The sequence below is a fragment of the Xyrauchen texanus genome, chromosome 7 (assembly GCF_025860055.1).
Source record: "Xyrauchen texanus isolate HMW12.3.18 chromosome 7, RBS_HiC_50CHRs, whole genome shotgun sequence".
In the NCBI taxonomy this organism is placed as follows: Eukaryota; Metazoa; Chordata; class Actinopteri; order Cypriniformes; family Catostomidae; genus Xyrauchen; species Xyrauchen texanus.
Window position 1 is genome coordinate 23,726,765 of NC_068282.1, and position 20,915 is coordinate 23,747,679.

The 20,915-nt window shown below is 36.8% G+C and overlaps 1 protein-coding gene across 2 annotated transcripts in view; it reads left to right on the forward strand.

Annotated features, from left to right (window-relative positions):
- LOC127646712 (leptin receptor-like) overlaps positions 1 to 20,915 on the forward strand; it is a 45,820-nt gene that overhangs the window by 18,910 nt on the left and 5,995 nt on the right. For both annotated transcript variants that reach the window (XM_052130534.1, XM_052130536.1), the window contains exons 7-17: positions 3,489 to 3,634; positions 3,969 to 4,107; positions 8,728 to 9,000; positions 9,421 to 9,526; positions 9,636 to 9,856; positions 12,241 to 12,392; positions 12,681 to 12,834; positions 18,440 to 18,522; positions 19,555 to 19,765; positions 20,089 to 20,292; positions 20,416 to 20,493. In XM_052130534.1, coding sequence (XP_051986494.1) covers positions 3,489 to 3,634; positions 3,969 to 4,107; positions 8,728 to 9,000; positions 9,421 to 9,526; positions 9,636 to 9,856; positions 12,241 to 12,392; positions 12,681 to 12,834; positions 18,440 to 18,522; positions 19,555 to 19,765; positions 20,089 to 20,292; positions 20,416 to 20,493 — 1,767 coding nt within the window. The remainder of the gene's footprint in view (positions 1 to 3,488; positions 3,635 to 3,968; positions 4,108 to 8,727; positions 9,001 to 9,420; positions 9,527 to 9,635; positions 9,857 to 12,240; positions 12,393 to 12,680; positions 12,835 to 18,439; positions 18,523 to 19,554; positions 19,766 to 20,088; positions 20,293 to 20,415; positions 20,494 to 20,915) is intronic.

The following is a 20,915-nucleotide window of genomic DNA, read 5'->3' on the forward strand; positions in this document are numbered from 1 at the left end:
TACATGGAATGCTTTCTGGAAAAGCGGAATATGAGTTGATCATTAAATGAATATAAAGTCTAGTCAATGTAGGCTTTTTGTATTAATTGCAGAGACAGAAGTAATTTACTAAGAGCTTATAATGTGTTAGTGTATTTTGAGATAATGCCTGTTAATAAGGACTGCCTCAGTTGATTGGTATTAATGGTATTTCTATTACTGAAATAAACCAAATTGCTTTGCCTTTGTTGCCATTTTGCTCTAGAGAGATTTAAATAACCCATATGGAACAAAAAATACCTTAAATGTAGACAGGATTAGAGAGTAACGGAATACATCAGGGTTTCCGCGGGTCTTAAAAAGTCTTAATTCGTCCTTCCGCATAATAAGGCCTTAAAAAGGTCTTATATCGGAGCAACAAGTCTTTAATTCATAAGGTCATGTCATTAAATGTTGTATGATTTTTTTTTTCTCGTTGCGGGATTGTTTTCTCATTGCATTTAAGTAGTGTGACCAGATGTTCCTTTTTGAAGAGGTTTGTCCTGACAATTCTCTAAACATTGTAAATATGTCCTGTTTCAGCTGGTAGGCTCACTGATTTTTTTCTATTTATATTTGATGTACTCATTTTCCTTCTCGCTATTGTCTTTGGTATCGTTTGCAGAGAAGAGAAGCAATTTTGAAGCATTGCACGTTGATTTGATGATACTTTCATTCTAGTCTTTCTGCAAATCTGCTGAAATGTACCTGGATACCATGGCAATGACGTCATACGTTTGGAGCACGCTCTTTGTCATACTGTCATTCAGCACAAGTAGAAATGCATTAATAAAAATGTTTTTTTCAACAACGAGCTGAAAGAAGCCGATCTATTTCTATGTGCAGCACATGAATATGTAAGCGAGAATTTTTCTATAATGTTCATTTCCCCATGAGCATGGAGGTAAATCAGACAATGTCACGTTTAGACAGCTACACTCCACTTTTTACGTAATACAAGCACTTATTGAGATGTGGGGGTTGTATTTTGAATTTTTGGATACAATGTTGTGAATTTTTGTGAAGTAATTTCATAATTACACATGAAATATGACATCACATGGATAGAATATGCTACATGGAATTTGTACTTTAAAAAAAGTTAAAATGTGGTTAAATCGTGAAAAAATTTAATCTAAAATAAAATATACATTTTCACTAACTATAGCCATACAGTTAAGTGCGGAAGTTTGCATAAACGTTTTGTTTTTATAAGTTTCCACACCCCTTTCAGAATGTATACAAATAGTCTATAAGAGATTATATTTTATGTAGTTCTGCCCTTCAAAAGCTACATAACACAAAATGTACTCTTATTTACAGAAATCATACTGTTCAAAAGTTTGCACCCCTTGGTTGTTCTTATGTTGTTCTTGGTTGTTCTTGAGCATCAATAATTGTTTGCAACTTTTGTAATAGTTGTGTACTCAATTGTCAAAATCTAGACCTCATATATAGCCACTGTTGGAAAGAATTTGCAGAAGATGTTAAGAAACCAAATAATTTTACTGTAGTTGGATTTTTTTGTCTTAAGAAAAGTGGACATCTTCACTGCTCAGGACAAAGCAGGGACTCATGAACAATTATTGCACAAACAGTTATTGATCATCGAGAATGCAACACCATATTAAAAACCAAGGGAATGTAAACTTCTTAACAGGATCATGTGTGTAAATTCAGTTACTATTTTGTCATGTGGAATATATGCGAGGATGTGTAATGTCAAACAGCTTCTTCGAGGCTGTACTAAATAAAAACAAAATGCAACTAAATTGGCCCAGTTGCTGGGGAGGTTAGAGTCACATGGGGTATCCTCCTCATGGTCACGATTAGTGGTTCTCGCTCTCAACAGGTAAGTTGTGTGTGGATCACGAAGAATAGCATGAGCCTCCACATGTGGAGTCACCTCGTGTCATGCACATCGAGCCACGTGGTAATATGCGTGGATTGGCGGTCTTCGAAGTGGAGGCAACTGAGACTTGTCCTCTGCCACCTATATTGAGGTGAGGAACTGCGTCACCATGAGGACCTACTAAGTAGTGGGAATTGGGCATTCCAAATTAGGAGAAAAGGGGATAAAAATAATTATATAAATTAATAACAATTCATGATGGATCATAATTTCCTTTTTTTTTTAGTAAGACCTTTGATAGTAGGGCAAAAATCGTATCGATAATAATTTTTGTATTGTTTTCCTGTAAAAATATCTAAAGATCTTTAAAACAAGATCAATTTGATTATTTTTGTTTTAGAATATCATAAGATATTTAGGTTTTTCAGAGAATGTAAAAAAATACATGTAAAAGCATATGTTCAATAATACATTAGTCTACTCACTGCTTATATGTATGTGGCAGAGTTTTTATAGTCAAAACAAGTAAAACAAATCTACCTGTGCTGAAAATGTAATCCAAAGTATTTAGAATATGTTACTGACCTTGAGTAATCTAATGGAATATGTTACAAATTACATTTTACAGCATGTATTCTGAGGTATAAAAATGAACCCTCCCAACCCCGAATGTAGATAACGGATACATTTAGGAACTAGGGCTGTCAATTGATTAAAATTTTTAATCGAATTACACGGTGTCCCGATTAATTAATCGCATATACAAATATTTGCTGAGAAAGCCCCTCATGTAACAATAATTCAATATATAATGATGAAATAATTACACTTGTTATCTTTAAATATGAAAAAATTATATATATATATAATAAGGTCGTTGTTCATGCCCAAAAGGGTTTTCAAGCGGGCGGGGGTCACCAAATTAGATTGCGCAGCCTTAAAGCCCAGGGCACACCCGGGCAGTCAAGCGTGACCTGGTAGTCAAGGGCCCCTGGGCACTGGCCCCATTGGCCTGGTCGGTAATCCATTCCTGTCTGTACTAGAAACTTTTGATTATCATTTAATTGATTGATAAATTGGTATTTTTTTCAGTTGTCACACAGTGATTATTATCTTCTGAAACTAATGGATTTAATATTGCATCATATAGATTTTATGTTTTTATTAAAGAATCATTATTATTTTTATATAGCTTATTTTTACATAATACAAATCTTTACCATGATACTATAGACTAATACATGGTATAGTGGTGGTGACCTACCATATCGACAGTAATATTAACAGTATTCAGACAAGCCAGTCTTAATGGCTTGTCTGAAGATCATAGGACATGTATTGGTTAGTTTTGTGAGTTGTTTGAGATGTGTAGTTTCATTAACTTTTCTGTGTTGTATAAGCAGGGTCTGCTGCTAATTATTATAAGTACTGTATAAGATTAATCAGTATCGTTGATTGTTAATGGTTGAGACGAATGCATTGTAAGTCATTTTCAGTGATTTATTCATTTTTAATTGTTCATAATTATTCCTAGCATCATTATCATATTATATGTGGCTGGTTTAAGAAGCCCAATTGATAATGGTTTAGAATTTGGTGATTTACTGTCTTTTCACAGGAAAACCAGATTCGCCAGTCAACCTGTATTACAATGTAACAACTGAGGGTGAAGTGATATTTGGATGGAATGGAACACAAACTGAAATTGACACAATCAGCTATGAGGTCCGATACTCATCCAACTCTTCACTTCATCACTGGGAGGTAATCAGCCTAATTTGTTTGGTGTGATAGTGTGAAAGTGATTCTCAAGTGTTGTAATTACACTTGTGAGGCCTACACAGAAATTGCACCCACATAATTCCACAGAAAACTCATATTTGGAACATCTGTTACTCACAACCTCATTGCTTTTTCATAATACCTAATTGATTTACTTTTAAACATATGAAACCTTATTTTACATGTAAAGTGTTTCCAACACATTGAACCAGAGATTTCCACCAACAGTCATTATTCTCGATAATGTCTTGGCTGGCAAAGTTAATGATCCAACACATTAAATGAAATTAATTTGTATGAACTATGGCCCTTTTAGGTGCTGAAAGTCACAGGTCGTTCATGGGTGCCTCTGAATGAGCTCAGTTCTGGGATCAGATACATGGTTCAAGTGCGTTGCCTAAACCAATTTAACCACTGGAGTAAATGGAGCCAAACTTTCTCTTTCACACTGGATGGTAAGGATTCTGTTTAAGAATTTTAGCTCTACACTGTGAATCATTTCTCTAATTTAATGGTAAAAGACTGTAAAAATGCTACTGTAAAAAAAACATAAATTGGTTAACGAGTAGTTATCGTAAAATATACGCAATTTCTTTAAATATATTTAAAAAGACAATATGTGTAGTTTTATGGTAAAATGTTGTAAAAAAAAAAAAAAAGAATTTAGATGTAAAAAGTATAATTTTCCCATATAATTAACAGTTAAAATTGATAATATGTTTAACAAGAGAGTACATGTATTTTGTACGGTGAATTATTGTTATAATTAACAGTAATCGGGAAAACATTTCATTATATTTTATGGGAATAGTTCTTATTTTTAATATCAGTTATGTACTTTGGGGTGTTCTGTGTTATATTTGATGTAGTTTAGTCAATGTTTGTTGCATAATTTTAATTGCACATGTTACCCTGATGGTGTTAATTGTTTGTGTGAGTGACTACATTTATTGGTCATTGCTCCTGGAAGGGCTACTATTGATGATCTTCATGTTATCATGTGCCCTTCTGTAATTACTGCTGTGATTAATAATACATTATAAAGTGAAAAGCAGATTTTTACAGTTTCAGAAAGTTAATATATTAAGTTTATCATTTAATAATATAAATGACGACACTGCAAAATATACCTTAAAAACAACAGTTTTAAACTGTATAATTTACAGGTTGTTCTTTTAAAGTTTGTTTATAAAACAATTTTTTTTTTTTTACTGTGCACCCTGTAAACATTAAAGGAATAGTTCACCCAAAAATGTATAATTCTGTCATAATTTACTCACCCTTATGCAATCCAGACCTGTAAAAAAATGTGTTTCTTCTACAGAACTCAAAAGGAGATGTTTTAATGACTATCGTGGTCAATCTTTTCAATAATATGGCGCTTTCAATACAATGCCTTTCTTTAAAGCTTAAAATGTGAAAATAAAAAGTATCATAAAAGTAGTCCATGCGGATTGTGCATCATATTCCAAGTCTTTTGAAGACATACGATTGGTTTAAAATTATTTATTTATAAAATTGGTGTAAGTTATTTTTCAGTGAAAACCTTGACATCTGTTACACATTCATGAGCGCTATAAGATAAGCTTGTTTACAGTTGCTCTAGTGTTTACGTGTACATGTATGCCTTCAGAAGAATTGGAATAAGACACAAAGTTGCTTGAAATACTTTTTTGATCATTTTGCGCCATCGACTGCAATCATTTACCAAATATTTATTGAAATATCATAAAGATAGTCATTGTTTTTGGGTGAACTGTTCCTTTAAATACTACTTGCCTTCCTGCTCTGAGTGCATGTGTTTGAGCTATGTGAATGAATAGAGTTCTGTAAATTCTGTATTAAATTCAATTTTGTAAAAGGGAAGTATGACCTCCCCCCATTTGAATGACTAATTTGGTAAAGGAAAATATTAGAAAATGAGTTAATATATGCAAATACTGACATTTGTGGAAGGGTACTTAAAATGCTTCAGCCTGATCTGCTCATCCATTTACTTCCCATCACCTGTTCTCAAGAATAGAGAGTACAGGTCAACTAATTTACCCTAACATCATTCAGAATGTTTAGAACCTGAAAGCATGTGTCTGGCTTTTGGTATACGTCATTGGAAGAGAGTGCTTTTGATTTTATTCAGGTCGTTTTGCTATGCATTCACTTTAAAAGCATATGTTTAATAATACATGCATGTCTACTCACTGCTTATCTGTATATGGACAGTACTTTGACTCTGTGCACATCTCTTTGAAAATCTCTTTAATTCACCCCAGAGCTTTTCGCTATTAATGTGTGTGCTAAACAGTCAGTTTATATTATGTTGTACTGAAGCATTTATATGTAATTTCCTAGTATGCCGAGGTCAGATATTGTGTTTGGTTGAAAATATTTGCATACTTGTTTCTCTTGAATCAGATGTACATTGCAAAGTAGGGTTTGTGCAGTTATATGAACCCAACATTGGTGCTGATTTACTAAGTTCCCAAAGAAAGGGCAATAATATGTTTGTGCAATCTATTAATTTGCTTGTGCGCTTCTTGGGCATACTGCAGGTAATTTTCAAAGAATTATTCTGCAAACAGTTTCACATGTGCAAATTGGTTGGACAAACACAAATTTGAAGGAGGCTTTTGCGTGTGGTCATTGTACCAAATTTTAGCCATGCCGCTCACAGTTCTCAAGAAATACCCTTTTATTTGATTTGTTTATTTGATTTTATATAATCTAGGCCTTTATGGAAAAATATATATAAATACTGTATTTTGGCATTCTGGAATATTTGTAGCCGTTGAGGTTTATAAGTTGCCGATTTATGAGAAATGCGATTGCGTTAACAGACAGACATTTTAAAACCAATGCAAAATGCTTTTTTTTTACTTTCATATTATGCAATTTTGGGTATTTTGTGATGTTTTACAAATGGTTTAGTGTCTATTTCATGTTCAGTAACACATTGATTATGGTGGTATTTCATGAATTTCAAATGCACAAAGTAAAAAATGCTGTACTATTTGCACGTTTATCATGTATTTTAAGAAAATAAATCTTAATAAAAATTTTTACTGCCTTATATCTAAAATCCCTTGTTAACAGAGTCATTATGTTAGCTATAGTAGACATGCAACAAGTTCTACCCACGGGTATGAGGCCGGCTCGGCTGGTGCTGGAGGCGATTTGGGGAGTTCAATGGGAGCGGTCTCGTCCGGGTAATTCCCTGTGGACCACTCATATGCGGACCACTCATCCCTGGCAACCTCAACGCTACAGCGGATGTGCTGTCACAACAGGAAAGGCTCCTCGGAGAGGGGAGAATCCACCCCCAGATGGTCCAGCTGATTTGGAGTCGATTCGGCAAAGCACATGTAGCCTCCCAATGCCCACGCTGGTATTCCCTGACGGGAGCCCCACAGCTGGCCCCGGGGGCTGTGCAAATATGCGCTCCCCCCCCCCCAGTGCTGTGCAAGAATGAGTCACCCTCTTGGCCCCAGACTTGGTTCTCAGACCTCACACTCCTTGTGACAGCACCTCCTTTGCTGATTTCCCTGAGGAAAGACCTTCTTTCTCAGGGACAGAGCACCATCTGGCATCCACACCCAGACCTCTGGAACCTCCACGTCTGGCCCCTGGATGGGACTTGTCTCAGGCCATGTCTCTTCCCCTCATTTGATCTCTCCACGGTCCTCCTGGGCCTTCGGGGAGCCCCCATTGTGCCACGAGTCAGTCGAGCTGAAAGCCCTCCCCTTTAAGATGGCCCTCCTGATTGCTCTCACCTCCATCAAGAGGGTTGGGGACCTGCAAGCGTTTTCTGTCAGCGACACTTGCCTGGAGTTCGGTCTGGCAGATTCTCACGTCAGATTCCCAAGGTTTCCACGACTCTCTTCAGGGATGAATTAGTGAGCCTGCAAGCGCTGCCCCTGGAGGAGACCGACCCAGCCCTGTTGTTGCTGTGTCCGGTGCGTGCTTTGCGCACCTATTTAGATCGCATGCAGAGCTTTAGAAGCTCTGAGCAGCTCTTTGTCAGCTTTGGTGGACAGCGGAAAGGGAACGCTGTCTCCAAACAGAGGCTTGCCCACTGGATCGTGGATGCCATTGCTCTGGCATACCAGGCTCACGCCATGCCTGTCCCTTTGGGAATACGAGCACACTCTACTAGGAGTGTGGCATCCTCTTGTCCACTTTCCATTGGCACCTTTCTAGCAGACATCAACAGCGCATCGGGCTGGGCTACACCCAACACCTTTGCGAGATTTTACAATCTTCGGGTTGAGCTGGTTTTGTCCCGTGTTTTGTCAGGTACGAACACGTAGAGTTTGGTAATACAGAACAGCTGGCCAGGTGTATAGTGCCTTTCCCCTCCCCTGAGGCGAAAACGTGCGCTTTTACCTCCAGTCGAGTTCACAAAGTCGTGGACCCTGGATGTCCTTTCTTCCTAGCCCCATGTTTCGCGAACTCTGCGGAGGAGTTTGCAGCCAGCCCCGCTATGGTGTCTAATATGCCCTGTACTGAGATAGGTGCTCCACAGGTGACGATTACTCCGGTAACCCCTTTGATGTATATTCCAGATATGGTCTCCCTGTCAGCGGACCTGCGTCTCCCTTGGGCAGAGCTCTCTCTGCCCCCGGTCGCTGTGTTTGTAGAGTCTTCCCCCCACTTTTGTGGTGGGACCTACCACAATGCCTCTTCCATGTGCGGCTGCTGAGCCCATGTGTTGTATTGCCACAAGTTGACCTCCCCTTTTGGTAGGACGTGGTCTCCGCGGGGTCTTTTTCCCCCTGAAAAAATAGGAAAGGAAAAGAACACCTTCCCCGATGCATATGATAGCGTTAGATGGCCCCAGCCAAATCTAACACTAGAGAGAGAGAGAAAAGGCTGCTGCCTTTTTCTTCTAAAAATCATTGTGTTCAGCAGAAGAAAAAAGTCATGCACAACTGGGATGGCAAGAAATTGAGAAAATTATTAGAGCTTATTAATAACAATAACAATTACTTCATCGTGCTACATGCAGATATTTATTTGTCTGAAATCTGAAATACTGCACTCAGTTTTACAATATTTCTGTCTTTCTCTTCTTCTCAAAGTTAGTTACATTCCTGCTGAGGTTTTTACCATACCTGGGTCAGAAGTAACTGTTTACGCCATCTTCCACAACCGCAGTTTGAGTGCCAGCAATGCTGTGTGGATGCTTAATGGCCAGGTGGAGATTCCGGAAAGCCAGTACAAGGTCATCAATGAGCAGGTTAGCGCAGTCACGCTGAAGGCGGACCAGCCAGGGTTTCATACTTTGATGTGCTGCTACTCGTTAGGAAAGGGGATCAAAGGCAGCATTGCATATGCCAAAATTTACACAGAAGGTAAGGCATGGATTTTAGAGGACATCTCTTATCATACAGTTAAAGGTGCATTCACAGCGTGAATGAAGCATAACTAAAAAGCTACATTTTTCAGTTACCATTTGGCCATCTTGAGGCGGCTCGTTCTATGTAAATTAAATCAGATATATTAGGCTACTGATATGACTTACTCTTCATCTCGTGTTAGTGTACATGATTAAATTATTATTATTATTTTTTTAAGTACTAGTCATTTCTTTGTGTGTTAAACGTTTGAATAAAAAAACTATTACTGAGTTCACCTTTAATAAAATGTTGTTGCCTGTTTGAAAATCTGACAGAAAATTTGCGCCAAACAACATATGCACAAATCTCATTAGTCTTGCTGCCTATGATTTCATAGGAAAATGTGAACAGTTGTGTGTGTCTTTTTGTTTCCAGGGATGTTTAATGCAAATATTACTTGCCAGAGCAAGAATTCAAAGGTTGACACCATGACTTGTGAATGGAATAAGAGTCCTTGGGCAATGGTCAGATTCCTTTACAGGTATCCACACTTTCATTCTCCATCATTTTGCCATTCCAGATGTATAGTTTGTTCTACAGGCAATATTGTTAAGATTCTACTTTATTTATTTATTTTTTGTTATTGGTAGACAATATAAATCAATGTGTGAGGATATAGCAAATATGGAGTACACTGAAGATGGTGAAGAGTCCATGTCTTTGGTAAAGGAAGGTGTTGGACCAGGAGACCACAGAGAGTGCACTTTAAACAACCTTAGCCTGTTCTCATGCTACAAAATGTGGGTGGAGGTGGAAGGTGGGCATGGAAAAGTGAAGTCATTTCCTGTCTATGTTGCACCCTATGACTATGGTGAGTTCCAAGGTTTTCCCATCAGTATTCTGTTGACTTTTGATCACATACCTTGTTGTTTTATTCACCTTGCAAGCAAATTCTTTATTTGGTTTTTAATTCTATTTTATTTTCAGTTTGTCCTTTCAAGAATTTTTGATACTCTATATTTTTTTAGTTGAAGTTTTTTGTACAGTATATTTAGTTTTTATTTAAATTAAATGTGTAATTTTATTTGTATTTATTTTTTTGTTAGGTTTGAGGTCATGAAAATGTATTTCAATTTAGTTTTAGTTATTCCAATGAGTATTTTTTATTAATATTTCAGTTAATGCTTAAACGCTTATCTCTGGTCTTAAGAGACCCGGGACCTCATTCCACATCCTGTACCTCATCCATTTTTTGGAGTTGTGCCCACACCTCTTTTTTATTCCTCAATCTATCTCTTATAAATAGTGACACACAAAAATACCAAAATGGCCCCCGTGGGCCACATGTGGCTCATCATGCATGGAAGTGCGGCCCGTGATATGCCACCCACTTTTAAATAACTTTCAGTTTTACAATTTATTTTTGTTTTTAAATTTAATTAAAACAAATATGATATATGTATTAAACAAATAAGTTTGAACTATAACGTTTTTTTGTCATATAAAATAATTTGTGTGATCATATATTATTTTTAGACCTACTATGTGAGCACGTAACTCACGCAATTATTCAGTTAACGAAACAGTCATCAGCAGCCATTAGTTCTGTCAAATAAGGGATAAAAATGGACAAATGTGTTATTAGGGGAGAGAAACAAAATGAGGAAAATGCCAACGAAGGAACGCATGCAATCAATAAGATTCAAAGTATCAGCCTTTCTGTTTGCTCTTTGGTAAAGTACTTGGCATATGCAAAACCTACAATGTTAAAAGACATTTCGATACCACCCATGCAACATTTGACGAGAAATACCTGGCTTGATCTCAGGACCGAGCTCTCAAGATAACTAATCTTGAAAAAAATGTGATTGCTGAACTAGCTTAAAAGTGCAAGCTAGTTTAAAAGTGTCCCAGGCCGTGACATTAGCAACATTCAAAATTTCATGGCTCCTTGCCAAACACTGCAAACCATTCAGTGATTGGGAACTAGTTAAAAACTGTTTTCTGGAATCACAATATCTATTTGATGATCTGAGCGAGATAATCCGCAGTATAATATATTTACAGCTCAGTAATGACACAGCTGCATGTCGAGTTTCAGAAATGTCTGAGAATTTGACAGAAAAACTAAAAACTAAGCTAGCCACTGCTTCAGCACTCCGTTTGGCAGCAGATAAATCAACAGACATCGGAGACGTTGCTCAGTTTTGCATTTGGGTGAGATGTGTGAATTCAGGAAAGGTTGAGGTTCAGGGATGGATTACCGACCAGGCCAATGGGGCCAGTGCCATGGGGCCCTTGACTACCAGTGGGCCCTTAATTGCCTGGGGGTTGCGTGATCTAGTTTGAACAACGAGTGGCTGCAACTTTCGGTTTGCCCCGCCACTCACTTGAAGTTTAATTGATGGATGTTCAGGCAAGAGGAAACACCCATACAGCGCAGCAAGACTCCTCAGTTACAGAAATGTGGCGAAACATCCCTGGACAGAACCTCAGATTATTAAGTTTGAAAGTGATTTCCATATATGGATCAACATAAATTTGCGAACGCACATTTTCTGCAATGTCACACATCAAGTCACGCTTCCATGCACGTCTTACAGACTGCAACTTACAGTCACAACTTAATTGTGCTGCGACTCCTTTCAAGCCGAATTTCACTAAATTGGTCAGCTCCCGACAACATAAGGTGTCCCATTAAGGGTGAGTGTTGTGTTCTTGTATAAGTAATTACTGTCTATGAGATAGCACTGTGGTTCCATATGCTAATGCCTATAAAAGATGAAGAACAAAAGTATGTAGACTACACTAGATGCAGCCTGTAATGTAACACACTACTGTTCATGCTTTCCAGAACTATACATAACAATGAGTAGCATTATACTTTGTTTAAATGTAATTGTCTAGGTATCACAATATTCATATTATTAACTGCTAATACCATAATATTAAATCCGGTTGGTTTGCATTGATAACGTTATATGTAAATGATATGCGGCCCTTGAGACTTGCACTTGTTCCGTTGTGTGACCCAGTAGAACAAAAGGTTGAGAACCACTGCTGTAGGGTGTGTGTCAGGGTTTTTTTTTTTTTTAACCTGTAAAAACCTGAATATTTAATAGTGTTTGGGAAAATTACCATGCATTTAAGGGTTAACAGATATGTTTTAATTTAGTTTAAGTTTGCGTTAATGATAATAACATCTTTGAAAATTATAGCAAATTTATATGAACTTCCCTCTGTATTTTTTTTCAGTGAAACCATCTCCTCCCTCAGACTTGGAAGCAATCACTTTACCCAATAAAACTCTAAGTGTATGGTGGAAACGCCCCTCTTTACCAGTTTATGACATGCAGTATGAGCTGCGCTTCGTGGCTTTGCGTGGGAAGGCTGAAATGCAATGGGAGGTAGGAAGAAGTTTCTGAAAGCTTGGGTCTCAAGTGGCAAATTTTGTAATACCAGGATACCTGAATAAGATCTGATTGAGTGTAAATGCATTTTTCAGTCACACTCAGTGATGAAAATGATAGTTAATTGATCCAAGATAAATGTCCCCCTTACAGTGCAGTTAAATGCCCACACAACATCTTAGCATTTCTATTTCAATTTATTTTTCCCTTGTATCCTTTAGAGTGAAGATGGTACTTTCTGTCATTTTCTGTGGCATTTACGAATGAGTGTTGTGTCCCTTACAGGCTGTTGGTCCTCTTTTAGAACCGCGAGCAGAGATTCTGCTTGAGCAGTCCTGTGTTCAGTATAAGGTACAAGTGCGCTGTAGAAGACTGAATGGCTCTGGATACTGGAGTGAGTGGAGCAAGAGTCACACTTCAACTGTTTACAACAGAAAAGGTAATGTTATCAAAGTTATAGTCAACATTCAGCAATATGCCAATATTTAGCAGATACGATAGGATATACAGTAATAAATACACATTGTGTTGAAACCTGTGTTTAACAGATTTAATATTTACAAGAGTTGAGGTGCTATATGAGTTATGATAATTTCCTGTGATTAATGGAAAATGCATCAGACAGTGACCCCAAAAAGTATTTGTACAGTTATGCCACACTTAAAATGTATGCATTGCATTAGATAAAATATCAGATATCATAGTGAAAAGAAGATGCTTTTTGTTGCTATTTACACTTAATGCAAATTACATCTGCCTAATTTTCGAAGTGCAATTTGCAACCTGGTGTAATTAATGCACTCCTAATAAATAGTAGCATATAGTATCACTGCAATGTGTTTATTTTGTTTATTTAGAGTCCCACAGACACCCTACACCAGTGGTTCTACACCTTTTTTTGGATAAACAACCCCTACATCATTTGCAAAAAAAGAAAGAAAAAAACATAAAACTCAATATTTGTGTTATTTGCTCAATGCAACTTTGATGCATTGCATAATTTTAAAGTTTTGTTAATTAATTCAGCACGCTTGCGTATCATGAATGAATTAATGCATTTCTTGAATTCAAGCAGATGGAGGGCTACAGTATATCTGGGGCGTATAAAATGAAAATGCAAAGACTGAAATTAATAGTAAAAGTGTTATTGTTAAAATACTTTACATTTGCATTTTTTAACATTTTAATTAATTCATTAGTTATTTATTTTTATAGTTTTAACCATCAAGACCATAGTAAACACATGGAAGCATGGATCTTTTTCACTACCATGGTTAGATATAACATGATTTCTATAAAACAATCTATGGCATTTTTGTAATTATAAACCGTAGACCTACTCTAAACACATAAATATAAATATAAGTTGTAACAAAAATTTATTTTATTCCCTTACTCCCCTAATGAAGCCTATGATAAATGTAATAGAGCTGAAGCAGTGATATGATAATATTTATTATCAATCTAATTCTGCCTAAAACTTAAAACTTAAAGTTAGTGTTACTAAATTAAATTCAAGGGTGGTGATGTATAATTCTGTGCCGTTTTCAAATGGTTTTCGCTTCTCACGCCTTGCCTCTCACTGATTCTCGCAAAGCTGCATGTTTAAAAGCTCGATCTTTAAGACCTTTGTGCTCGTGCTGTTCTAGAGAAATACAGGTGCATTAGCTGAGGTTGTGCGCCTGTGTATTTAATGCTGCTAAACCAGATATTTCAGATGCATCACTAGACTTCAAAATGAGAAGAACCACAGTACAAATGCGTACCCACCCGTATAATTGAGAACCAACTGATATACTCAAAGTCTCGATAAACGTTTTAATGCAAAGAGGAATAGATTTGATTATTATAACTGATAAACGCCGTTTGTAACCTAACACCCCCTTCTCTACTAATTTGCTCTGGCATCCTTTGAATGCCCCCTGGGCATGTTTATAGAATACTTGAGGTGTTATAAAATGCCACATCTGTTTGAATTTAACAGGAAATTGTGCACCCTTTTCTGAAGCAGTTATTTTGTGTAGGCACTATCTTAATTTTTTGCTTAAAAAAATACATCTTGCTGTATCAGAATGATTAGCATTAATTGACACATTTTGCACTATAACTATTGTCCTTATTTCTACACAATATCACTATAAAAAAAAAAAAACACTAACAAACGTTTTGCTTGGAAATAATGTGATTGTGCCATCTTCAAAATAAATGCCACTTGGGTTGATATTTTGTTATAAAATGACATTCAGACACTTTTTGGGACCACAATATATGATGTTTCTGAGAGAACAATCCTACATTTTAGAGATTTATACTGACTTTTGTAGTTGCAAACAGACAGAAACTCACAGAACTTTGTCAATGTAATTGACAAAGCTCTTGCTCAATTGGCAAGAGCATCAAACAGACAATATTTTGACACCAAAGTCACTTTTACAATAAAAGCAATGCATGAACTGGATGAGACTGAATGAATTTGAACAGGTGAAAGAATGTGCAGGTGGAAAAAAAAACAATGGATCCCAGCAAGCATTAAAAAGACAAATCAAAGCATAAGAAATCATACTTTCATCTTTGCTTTGAAAGCCCATGTGATTCCTCATACCAATTCTGACCACGCACCTGCCTGTGTTTGGTCTTTGTATTAGAAATATTTAAGTGTGAGTCTTGAACAGTCCACACAGAATATGTAACTGCAGAAGTCCACAGAAAGCTCTGCAGATTGGAATGCCCATCAATCACAAAGTTATATAGATTTGCTTTCCCTTGCATGTTTGTTTGATAAAGGTGAAGTATGTATTTTATGTGCTACTAGTTGCACCCAACAGTATAACAAAAATAAAGTATGTTTTCAAACAACCTTTTCCAACTCCCTTTAGACTGCCTTTTGCACTCTCTGATTCCCTTTGAACAAATAGGCCATACTAAATAAAAGGTGAAAAACATTTAACGTCTGTAGAGCGGAGGAGGGTGGGGCCGGGGTTTAACAAGCACGCCCGGTCACCAATCAGCCCGATGGGTGTGCGCAAGGGATAAAGGCACCCAGTGACGACAGTTCAAGAGAGAGAATGACAGGCAGCTGTTCTGTGTGTTTGTTTGTGTCGTTTATTTCTTCGTTAAACTATTATTTATATTGTCAAGCCGGTTGCCCATCTAAACCCCCTTACAACGTCATAATAAACAAGACCGCTATAAGACAAAAAGCATGGCAGAGGAACCGGGTCGTCAAAAAACATCGGATTGAACAGCATCTGGGTGTGGATGTTTCTTCTAGTAACAAGTAAGAGTAACAATACATATTCCGAGTATCTTACGAATTTATCTGGAGCACGACAGTAAAGAGCTAACTTATGTGGAAATACATTGAGTGTAGCTCACCTGTCAAAAAGCAAGTTTGGCATCTCCATCAACCCCCCCAAAAAATCCCTCAAAGTCCTCCACCTTGTAGATGTGATGCCAGTGTTCACTCTGGTTTTACTCCGTTTTCTGTCTCTGTGTCTTTTAGCAAGTCTTCAAATTTCAGCTTTTACATCTGTAGGCAAAGCTACATTTATTTTCCTCTGTACACGTCTGCCATTGATGTTCATATTTTCCCGGCTGAACAGCTTACTACAAGTAGCCACGCCTCAATGTCACGCTATAGGTAGATCTAGAAAGGGATGGGTGGGGTCACTCAATATATAAACAAATGTTTTGATTGGGAGGCTCAGTTTTTATACTTTTTGGGGAGGGGAAACTCACAAATGGCTTACTAGTTGTCAATGAACAAGAAACTAGGGTAGTAGAACGTATTTTGACATAAAGTTACGTAGTTCACCTTTAAATATTTTAAGTAATTTAATTATACTTTAAACAACTAAAATTGTAGTGTTCTCAGCTCTGTTTTATACATTTTACCATATTTAATTCCACTCGCAAGAGGGCATTATATAAGTTATAAACATTTCCATCACCTTGCAAGTAATTTTTTTTATTAAATATTTTATTGGTCTTTTAGCTACCAATAAGAGTACTCTAACCTCTGTTTACACATTTGAGCATATTTAAATACATTTTCGCCCAAAATCTTTGCAGTTTGTAGATTTCATTAGGGCATAAGGAACAACGTGTGAAAAGAAGCAAACATAATGTTTACAAGAATGTTAATAGTGTAAATGGTCTGCACTTATATAGAGCCTTTTTAACCTTAATGGTATAAGCACTTTACACTGTGACTCATTCACCCATTCACACACTCATTCATACACCAATGGCAACAGATATGCCATGCAAGGCGCTAGCCTGCCATTGGGAGCAACTTGGGGTTTAGTGTCTTGCCCAAGGACACTTCGGCATGTGGAGTCGTGTGGGCCAGGATTCGAACCACCAACCCTGCGATTAGTGGCAGACCCACTCAACCAACTGAGCCACAGCCACCCTGTAATAGTGTGTGGATTGAAGGTGTACAATTTAGCACCACAAATATTAGTTACTGAAGTGACTGAATTACTTTATTTGTTGCTCCCATGGTGTTGTTCAATTGGTCAGTGTGATTTTAATCATTTAAATTACTTTGCACATATTAATTGTCTTTGGCTCCTTTGTGGTAATGTTTTGAATTTAATGCTTCAGCAGAATTATGACAAAAAGCAAAAGTCATTTATAGGGTGAATGGACATTATAACATCACAACAGACCATGACTCTTGCGAATCACAATTATAGATATTACTGTTTCATTTTCTGTTAGTCCATGATTTTCTGTAAAGCTGCTTTGAAACGATGTGTGTTGTGAAAGGTGCTATACAAATAAAAATGACTTGACTTGACTTGATTGTAGGAATGTGAAATGGAACAAAGTGGCTAGGCAGGTGAAGATTGATACCTGCTTGCAACACCATTTGTCATCTCTTAACAACGCATTTATCTACGTAGGTGCACAATTTTCCCCTGGTTCAAAGCTGAGTGCCCCTTAGTGGAACTCATACTGAGACATTTTTCAGTAGTTTGAAAGTTGATTGACATCAGTATTTAAGGGTAGGATGTAATCACAATAATTATTTTTGTTACATTAATTATGTTGTTACAGTGTTTACCACACCTTCCTTCTTAGGGAAGACTTGGCCTTTTAGACTAAGACTTATTTTTAAAAAAAAAATCAGATATTGCCATTGATAGACAATATAGATTTATTCCATTGTGTGGTAATCAGAGCCTGAAGCCAACGCATTTTACCATTCATATCTGGAATCATTGCTTTATTTCAATTTCAAATTCAAATTAATATGTGTTCAAAGCAAAATAACAAAAAACAAAAAGCTCCTCTTGCTAAACAAATACTACTAGAATATTCTTCATTAAGTTGAATATTTGTGCAAAACACAGTGGCAAGTGCTTAGAGTTTAAATAAGCTCATAAATGAAAATTGATGCAACTCTTTAAAGACCTATACCCTCTTCTGTGCCCAGTTATATCATCTATAATAAACACAGCAGTGTGGTGGTGTGTGGTTGTAAATTAACATCTGTGCCATTCTGCTAAAACACACCAAAACATAAAGTAAATTATATTATCTGCAAACTATTTGAAACTCTTCCTTCAATCACTTTTTGGATAGTGAGATAAAACTCGTGTTCTTTCTTGATTTCAAATCTACAACTAAAGGGATAGTTCACCCAAAAATGTATATTCTGTCATTATGTACTCTCTCATTCATGTTGTTCCAAACCTGAATTGGTTTCCTTTGTGCAACACAAAAGGACACGTTCCAGAATGTTAGGGGCTGACAATCTCAGTCACCATTCACTTCATTGCTAAATGTTTTCCATACAATGATAGTGAAAGGTGATTGAGTCTGTCAGTCCCTAACATTCTGCCTAACTTCTGCTTTTATGTTCTATGGACGAAAGAATGTAATGCGGGTCAGGACTGACATTAGAGTGAATACATGATGACAGAATCTTTATTTTTAGGTGAACAATTTTTTTAAGCATAGTTTGGTGGAACACTTTAGAGGTGTTGGATTTATACTGGCATGTAAAACAATGACTGTGCGGTGTGTCATTTCAGCACCAGAGATGGGACCAGACTTCTGGCGCATTATTCAAGAGGATCCTGTAAGGAATGTGATGAATGTCACATTGATCTTCAAGGTTGGTCAAGAGACTGTGCTTGATTTTAAAGACTGATTTGGTACTTTGAAGGAATAGTTAACCTAAAACTTAAATTCTGTCGTCATTTCCTCACCCTTGTTTTGTTCCAAACCTGAATGACTTCATTTATTTTTTGGAACACAAAAGATGTCAGGCAGAATATTAGCCTCGGTCCCCATTCACATTCATTGCATCTTTTTTTCCATACAGTGAAAATTAATGGTGACATTTTGGTGAACTGTCCCTTAAATAAATGTGAAAATTGTATTAAAACCTTGTGCATTTGTTCCTAAACAACCCTTGCAAATTTACAGACCACAGATTAAAGAGATGGTTCACCCAAAAATAGAAATTCTCTCATTTACTCATCCTAATGCCATTCCAGATGGACTTACTTTCTTCTGCTGAACACAAATATTTTTGGAAGAATATTCAATGCAAGTCAAAGGTGACCAAATTTTGAAGGTACAAGAAGCATGTAAATGCAGCATAACAGTAATCCATATGACTCCGGTAGTTAAATCCATATCTTCAGAAGCTATATGAAAGGTGTGGGTGAGAAACAGATCAATATTTAGGTCCTTTTTTCCTCAATAAATTCTCCTCCCAGCCCACTAGGTGGCGATATGCACAGAGAATGTGAATCGCCAAGAACAAAAGAAGAATGTGAAAGTGGAGATTTATAGTATAAGACTTAAATATTGCTTCTGAAGACGTGCATTTAACCACTAGAGTCATACTGATTACTTTTATGCTGCCTTTATTTGCTTTTTGGTATGTCAAATTTCTGTCCACCATTCACTTGCAATGAGGACCTACAGAGTTGAGATTTTCTTCTTAAAATCTTCATTCGTGTTCAGCAGAAGGAGGAAAGTAATTCACTTCTGGAATGGCATGAGGGTGAGTAAATGATGAAGAGAATTCTCATTTTTGGTTGAACTATTAATGCAAAATATATCTCAACAGGCTTTAATGTGATTTAGATTGTCTGCTTTCTTTGCGATTTAGTGTTTTTCACCACACTTTTTTCAGCCTGTCCCAGCAGATCCAGATAGTTGTGTGGAGGAACTTGTGATTTTGCACCAAGCCTCAGGGGGAGCCATGTGGTTAAATGAAACACCTTTAGCTTCATTTCACTCATTCCAGTGGAGGGAAGATGTACACACAGTTACTGTAATGTCTCGCAATGCTCTGGGCATCTCTACACGGAACAGCAACATGACACTGTTGCATCAACCAACACGTGAGCTGATATGCTTTACACACTTCCTGTAACACATCTTTCACCATACGAATTAGCTGGACTTTATTATTATTATTATTATTATTTGTTGACCTTTAAGAAAAATACATGTCCATTTTATTTTTTTACCTGTTGGTGGCATTCTCTGTTATGTCTAAGAAAGGTTTATTTACTCTCAACACAGAGTAAACACTTATTCATAAGTGTGCAATCACAGTACCCTATTCATGCTTGGTAGCCAAATACTGTCTAAAACGTTTTTACATAGCAATGATATGTCTTTTTGTTCAATTTGAGTTAACTGTTTCCTTCTCCTATTTTAGGACAATGTGTACATTCATTCAGTGCTGTGGCAAATGTCAGCTGTGTTTATCTCTCCTGGACCCTGTTATCTGATCAACCAGTGCCTCAGACATTTGTCATAGAGTGGTTAGACCTGAACAAAGACTCTGAACAGGACAGGTCTTTAACTGAAAGATTACAATGGCTCAGAGTGCAGTCTACCTCAAGGGATCTCTCCCTTTGCAGTATGTTATGTATCTTTATTTTTAATCACACATTTTCATATAAGGAAATGACATATGAAAAGCTGTTTGAAATTAACTCATCAGTATAAATTATTTGTAAGATAATTATTTATTGTTCTAAAGGACGGTTTTATGGCTCAGAGGAGTTCACCTTGTATCCAGTGTTTGAGGATGGTGAGTCGGAGCCGGCACGATGCACAGGTGGGCCTAATAGCATTGAGATGATGTGCTCAAATAGTTGACAAAGATGCAGGGAGATATTTGAAGTCATTTTTACAATGCAACAAAACCTAGAATGCAGTATTTTGTATTTAGCGGCGGCCCATGTACGTGGCCCATGCATTTTAAGTATAGGCCTTCAGTGCAATACATGCCATTAAGAAAAGAGTTTCACAATGAAGAAGATCATGCATTATGTGGCAGTCAACTAATAATACCAATTGATATTTTAAAAACACATCCACGCATGAAAGCCAGAACCAAGGAGGTCTAATACTAAGAAAAAGCTATCTAATATTTGTGATATAAATGTTGCTTGCAATAATTTTGTTTCATCAGGGTACACGGTTACTTTTCAAAACTTGATCTGACACTGAATTCTCAAGCAGCCTAATTTACACTTC